Source organism: Pararge aegeria, chromosome Z (genome assembly GCF_905163445.1).
Source record: "Pararge aegeria chromosome Z, ilParAegt1.1, whole genome shotgun sequence".
NCBI lineage: Eukaryota > Metazoa > Arthropoda > Insecta > Lepidoptera > Nymphalidae > Pararge > Pararge aegeria.
The window spans coordinates 13,677,110-13,684,315 of record NC_053208.1 but is presented as its reverse complement, the minus strand read 5'-3'; the positions used below and the strand labels follow the sequence as shown (position 1 = coordinate 13,684,315).

The following is a 7,206-nucleotide window of genomic DNA, read 5'->3' as shown; positions in this document are numbered from 1 at the left end:
AAATATAAATTTATCAACGCATACAAATCGGTTCAGAAGTTTTTCGTGATGGGCGTAAAGATCGAAAGACACACAAGCAAAGAAATACTCTTCTGGGAAGTTATTCGACATCACCGCTTTCGTAAATCAAACTTTTAAAAATATATTCACTCTACAAAATCGTTCAGTTGCAGTTTTAGTACAGACATTTATCATTATAACTACGAAAAAAAAATTCTACATTACAATTTTAGAAAGTGTTTATATTTTGGTTATACTTACCTCTAATCGTCTGAGCTCGTTGCCTCTAAGACATAGAATAATATTAAGATACATTCTTAATTTATATTTTGTGTTTTTAGTGATTGGCTTAAAAAATATTTAATGATTTGACCGATAGTAAATTTTGGTAAAGGTATGAGTTTTATGTTCCTACAATTGACGAGCCCAAAGCTTTATAACTACTTATTGATTCGGTATGTACATCAGCAATGATTATTTCTTTCGTTATATTGTTATAAACTTTGTACCTCCATGACCTGGTTCTATTATTACACATACGTAAAACTTCAAAGATGCTCGTTATGCCCATGCTTTAATCCAGTGGCGTGCACTTCATACATGCACAAAAGCACTGCATACCCAAATTATTTTATGTAACTCGTATTGGAGGGGAATTTCGCCATTGTATGCCATCTACCTGCTTTATGCATACCCTGGTCGAAAACCCTGTGCACGCCACTGCTTTAATCATATATTTTTTAATATCATTTATCCGTTTGTTTGTTAAATTGACATATTGTTAATGAAACAAAACAGATGAATGTATAATATTAAAAAAAAAATATATAATATATATGAGCTCAGAACCCGAAGATATTTTAATATGAAGATATTTTTAATGTACTTTCACTAAAACTTTTTATGCATGTGTTAATAATCGCAGGAATTTTAGCTTATTATCTATACACACTATTAAAGATTATTTTATTGAACAATTCAAATCGCTACGAATAATGATATATTTAGTTACATTAATGTTAAAGATCAGACAATTATAATAAAAAGGAACTTCCTTTGAAAGGAAGGTCCTTTGACTTATTTTAATTTCTTATTTTAGCAACAGCCTTTAATGCTGCTTTAAGATTTCATAATATAGGTACAATATAGGATAAGTATAATAAATGTATTATTATTATTTTCGTTTTGTAAAAGTCGTGTGACGCAAAAAGAGCGCTGCTGTTCTTATCTTTCTATATTTAGAATAATACGCGAAACATTGCCTTTTTCCTTTAGTTTATATGATGGCTACAAGAACTTGCATGTAGATGACTAAACCCAATGCGCAACAGGGATTGGAATCTTTATTTTCAAACCAATATTTATTTCTTTATTGTTTTACCAATATTTGTTTAATCTGCTGATAGTTTAAACCTGTTTTTGAACAAATTAATTTTGGATCGATTCATAAAAGCTATCTTTAACCAGTTTCTTAGACGAGTAAAGAATCATAGAAAGAACACGCCCGTACGTTCAGTTACGCTAAATCAAACAAGATCGGTCATTCAACTCAGTTAACGTTCAAATAAGGAGACCGCTCAGTAGTCGATTAACGGACTTCGTTCAATGAAAGCGCTCTCAATTAATAACCGGTGCAAGGAAATAATAGAGAACAAAATCGATATTATAATTATGATATCTAAATTTACCCTACCTGTTAGGAAATAAAGAGATTTCCAAACCCAACTGCAGGCAAAAATTCAGCGCTATTATTGCATGTAATCTGCCTTACAAAAGAAAAACAATAAATTAAATTATCGATAAGCTATTAAACTAGACATATATGAAAAGTCCTACCTACATACTCTGGAATTTATAGGAATTACAAAAACTATAGTTTCGTTTACTAAGCATAGTTTTATGTAAATTTAAATAAATTAATTTTAAAGCCACTAAAACTAAAAAAAAAAAGTTTCAATTTTGCGTATCACGTTAAAAATATTTTCTTCCCTTAATTAAGCACTAATATTCAAAAAATATATGACTAAGGTATACATTTAGCGAAATATTTGTGTGGATTCATCAAAGTCCGGTAGGCAAGCCATTTCAGTGGATTGTGCAATTGTTTATCCGCGGTGTTTTGTAAATCGGTCCCAAGACGTTTTCTCTGACCGTCAAGTCTTCTTTGCTTGCTCTAACGTCGTTAAAGCGATCTGAAAATTTAACTTAATTAGAGCAAACCTACTAGTGCAGTGCCAGTACAACGATAACATATTGCCAATAATATTTATCAGCTTAATAACAATATTATATCTAGTATATTTTTTTTGATATCAGTAACAAAACTATAATTTTTATACGGTTATGCTGAATCGGTCAATTATTTTTTTTATTTACCAAATTAATCGAATAAAATTGAACACTGTACATTATATAAATACATCTTCAATTCAATTCTTTATTATGGCTTTTGCACAAGGTACTTTGCCAATGTCTTGTAGTTGGAGATAAAAACATCTTGAAACGCTAAGTTCGGTTTGCTAAGCGAAATCTTAGTGTGACAGTTAAAGAGTAAACAACCTAACTACTGTTTATCTATCTTTTTCTTATAACATCCTTGTAAATATTATTATATTTTGGACTAACCTCACTCAGGACGGTCCAATAGTAGCTTTCCTTGTTCACGCGTAAGCGAATCGCCAACAGAGGCCCGATGCTAGGTTTTAGGTCACCTTCAGCTAAGCCAAGTTCGTCGAAATTATTAACAGAAATGAACTTCTTCTTCCCGTTTGCTGGCAGCACTTCAACCACAGTATTGTAGAACTTATCAGAAACATGTTCAACGTTTCCGCTACGGAATTTGTATCTGGAAGATAATAAAACCCAATATAACGCAAGTGTCACAAGACTTCTCTACTATTGAAAAGAGGAATTCAAACAAAAACCACTCCACGATGGGAAAATGCCGGTTTGGAAAGCTTTAAAATTATTGAGGGTAAAACTTGGCAAGACCCGACTGCAGAGGAATTGCTTAGCATAGCAAAATTTTCAGCTATTTAATCCCTCCCCAGACACGAGTCTCCTGCTATCTCTTTCATTTCTATGTCCGGTCCCCATGGCGTAGTGGTGACAGCTATGGTCTTAGATATGGGTGGTCCTAAGTTAGATTCCTGCCAGGCGCTTAAGCGATTTAGCGTTCAAAGTCAAAAGTCAAAGTCAAATATTTCTTTATTCGAATAGGCACATAGATAGCATTTTTGATGCGTACATTACATGTAAAATATGACATAGAAGTGGTTTAAGGCGATAACTAAATTCGTCAACTTAAAACTAAAGCTACGAGGGTTCTCAATGCGCCCTGGTATAAGAAGAAGCCCACCAAACTTAGCCGGTTGTTTTTTTTTTTGTTATTATCATCTCACATTTTCATTTAAAACTATTAAAGAAGCAACCTGGTTAGAGCAATAATTTACACCCCAACATTTTTATCGTTGACGTAGTCCTTAATACTGTAATAGGATATTTTTATAAGCTTACGTTTAGTACAAACTCTGAAGAGAGATATATATATATATATGTCTCTCTAATATAAGAGAGAGATGTCAACTGGTAGTTTATTTTATAATTGTATACAATTTCTTTTAAAAGAATTACTTATTTTATGTAGTCTACTTATAGTATATTGCACTGCAAGTTTATTTTTGCTTCTAATGTTCAAGTCACATCTCTTAAATTTAGATATATTTTTGTGAATATACATTAAATTTTCAAATATGTATTGGTTAAAAACTCAATGACTCTCTCGGACCTATTGTACAGATCGCAAGAACAGCCCTCTTCTGCAGCACGAAAACAGTGCTAAAATCAGTAGCATTACCCCACGGTAAAATTCCATTTGACATAATACTGTGAAAGTAACTAAAATAGACTAGCCTAGCAGTTTCTATGTTTGCAGTTTCTACCCATTGAAGTTTAGCATCTAACGTTATTCCTAGAAAAACTGCCATATCTACCTAATTAAATTCCTCATTATTAAGTAGTAAAGTGGTTTTCACATCTTTAACTCTGGGTAATGTGAATTTTATGCATTTGGTTTTTTTCCATGAAGAACCAAATTATTGTCTTCAAACCACTGTACTACTTTAGTTCCGAAAAGACGCCGCATAAACACTGATTATGAATGCCATATCCCTAGCCGGATAGCCTGCTACCTTCTTAGATGGCATACACACTTACTACGAGGTGAGATGGCATTTAGTGAATACTTGCAGTAAAAAAAAAACCGTAGACAGAACGTAGGAGAGAGGAATTTTGGAATCAAACTTTTTACACTGCTGGACTGCTGGTTTGGCGGGCTTGATCAATTATTTCACATTGTAATTGTAGTGATAGCCGGAGTTTCAAAACGTGAAGAGTTGGGCCTGGACTGTGAATTTGTTGTCTTGGCAGGTAACTTATTCGTCGTCGGACCAAGAAATTCAACATCGTGGTATGCATTCAAACGTGGTAATCATTAGATTAATGAGGCAGTTTATTAAGTTAATGTATATTATAATGCTATTAAAAATCCCTATACTTAGAAAAAATATCTTGTAGTAGAAATATTAAGAAAAAAAAGTATTTATAATGTTATTTATTTACCTTGCAATTGCTGTTGGTTTTGCAAACCAAAATACTATGGCGTCACCTTCGTTCGGTTTGATGCCCCAGAAATAAGTTTTGCCTTCGTAAGCCCTTTTAATAGTGTGATCGGCATGCTCCTTTATGTCCGAAGTTATACGTTTCACCGGTGGGTTGTTATGGGGGTAGTAAGTTTGTAGAGCTCCAAAATGCGGATCCTAAAAAAATATAATTCAAATATTTTTCACTACCACAGTAATTTCAACCCAGTCAAGAAATATCTAATATTTCTTGACTGGGTTGTAATGGCTAGTTTGATAAAGCCCTAAATAGTATTTGCGCGACCGTATGTTAAAAATGGAAGATACTTTAGCTGTCATGCACGTCTTTTCTGTACTCCCCTTTACGATTGCGTGTTTATTTTAAATAATTGTACCAAAATAATGAGCTTATAATAAAAATAAACATATAAAATAATGATAATACCTTTACTTTCTGTATCTTTCCTTGCAGCGATGAGTATAAACCAATATGTTGAAACAAGGACGATTTATACTTTGGGCGTATTAGCAACTTACTTTTTCCACAGTTATTCTGTAATTAATGAAAAATGATTATAAATTATTTATATACATAATTTAATTTGTTTCAAATTCAAATTCAAATTCATTTATTTCAAGTAGGCCTACTTTATAAGCACTTTTGAAACGTCAAGTATGCATGTTTGTGTGACTCTACCACCGGTTCGGAAAGCAGATTCTACCGAGAAGAGCCGGCAAGAAACTCAGTAGTTGCTCTTTTCCAACATCAACATTTACAATCATTTTGCTATCTTGCGGGAGATGAGAGCGAGGCTGGCTGCTTCCATTCTACCTTGTCATTGAGGAATTCATCAAATGTATAGTAACCTCGCTGTACTAGATGCGTTTTTACACATTTTTTAAATGTATGCATTGGTAGGTCAAGAATTTCCTTAGGAATCATGTTGTAAAAGCGTATACTCAACCCCACAAAGGAGTTCTGCACCTTTCGCAGACGATATGCAGATATCACTAATTTATGACCGTTTAATTGTTATTTAATCCCTGCGGAATACAAAGTAGATACTAATGTAAAATTTTAATTTACGAAACTGTACTCGTAAATCAATTTTTGGGTGCCTGGAAGAGATCTCTTATAGGGATAAGCTTTCCTTTGTTTATTTCATTTATATAAGATTGTAATCAAAATTTTTGGTACATAAATATTATTTAAAGACTAATTGATGATTTGATATTGTATACCAAATAATGACCATTGACTATAAAATTCTGCTTTTTGTTGTAGCGACAACTTTTTTGCCACTCTAGGTACCTACTGGTAAGAGTTAACGCTAAGGTATGGTATGGAGGCTATCCAAAATGGTAGCAGCTAAAATTCGCTTTTCAATATTAAAGTTTCATTAAGGGATTATAAAAAATACTTCGCCCGTTTTATTAAAAATTCTCGGGGCATAAAATTCTTAAAACGAATCACAATAATTTTCGTTAGAACGGAACGCGCTGCGCTTACATATTATGTAACTTTATTTGGACCGACTTTTCTAAAGCTTAAACCCGAAATTTTATCAGAGATGGATATCACCCGAGCCGAAGGCGAGGTTTTTCATATTTAAGTCGAGGATTTTTTTAAGCCCTTGTAGCACAATCTTTTACTATGACAGATTTTGTATTTAGATTATTTTTCACTATGGCAGTAAGAGCATTAGATGTTCGAAAAATTCTCTCGCCTAGAACATGATTATGCAAATGGAAGTAGATAAGTATATAAGAGCTCATTGAATTTGTGGTTTTCCTTGAGATTCATATTTTAAGATCGCTGGTGATTTTTAAGATTAGGAAATTTCTTGAATAATGTGGAGGCACAGAGATCTACACATTTGTACAGAAATATCCCCTGTTATGTGGGGTCGACACGAATCTACAAACTTGTTGTTTTGGTTTGGGTATATTTTTACGACCAACCGCCTGTCTGACATAAACCCTCCCTGAAAATGTTTTTTTTTGGTGTAATAGTCGCCACATTTCTGTCCATAGGGGGTAAGGTTTTAATACCCTTTTAATCGCAGACTCAGTCATCCTCTCAGGGCGTTCAAATTATATCATTCCAGTCCCTTTCAGAGGAGTTCCTCATGGCATTAGACTAATATAACTTTTTTTACGGTATTAACTACAATACCAATTTGCCTTGAAATGTAAGTAATAACATAAAATACATTTTAAATTTAATCGTAGTATCAATAACAAAAATTACATGTTTTGTGAAATATGTAGATTTAAATGAAGTATTTTCAGTGCATTTCCGGGCATTTCATTAACCAGTAAATTTTGGTTAAACCGATTAAAATGTTATACTCACCGAAATCATTCTAATCCTTTTATAACCTAAGTTAACCGGTTATTACCACGGTAAAAAAAAAATGAGTTACATAACTGTTAATTGAAATGATTTCTGTATTTAACCGGTAATATAAATAAAACCGAAACCTTTATCTCCATGTTATAGAAATTATAAATGCTGCGCCAAACAAGACGCTTTCAATAGTGATTTTGCACTTATGTATGTAAG

At 32.8% G+C, this 7,206-nt stretch overlaps 1 protein-coding gene across 1 annotated transcript in view; it reads right to left on the bottom strand.

The window, feature by feature from the left end:
- Positions 1 to 2,020: 2,020 nt before the first annotated feature.
- Positions 2,021 to 7,206, bottom strand: part of LOC120636365 (alpha-1,3-mannosyl-glycoprotein 4-beta-N-acetylglucosaminyltransferase A-like) — a 41,299-nt gene continuing 36,113 nt past the window's right edge. The window contains exons 8-11 of the mRNA XM_039907816.1: positions 5,086 to 5,193; positions 4,621 to 4,817; positions 2,626 to 2,845; positions 2,021 to 2,192 (exon numbers count right to left, since the gene is read on the bottom strand). Coding sequence (XP_039763750.1) covers positions 2,154 to 2,192; positions 2,626 to 2,845; positions 4,621 to 4,817; positions 5,086 to 5,193 — 564 coding nt within the window. The 3' untranslated portion in view covers positions 2,021 to 2,153. The remainder of the gene's footprint in view (positions 2,193 to 2,625; positions 2,846 to 4,620; positions 4,818 to 5,085; positions 5,194 to 7,206) is intronic.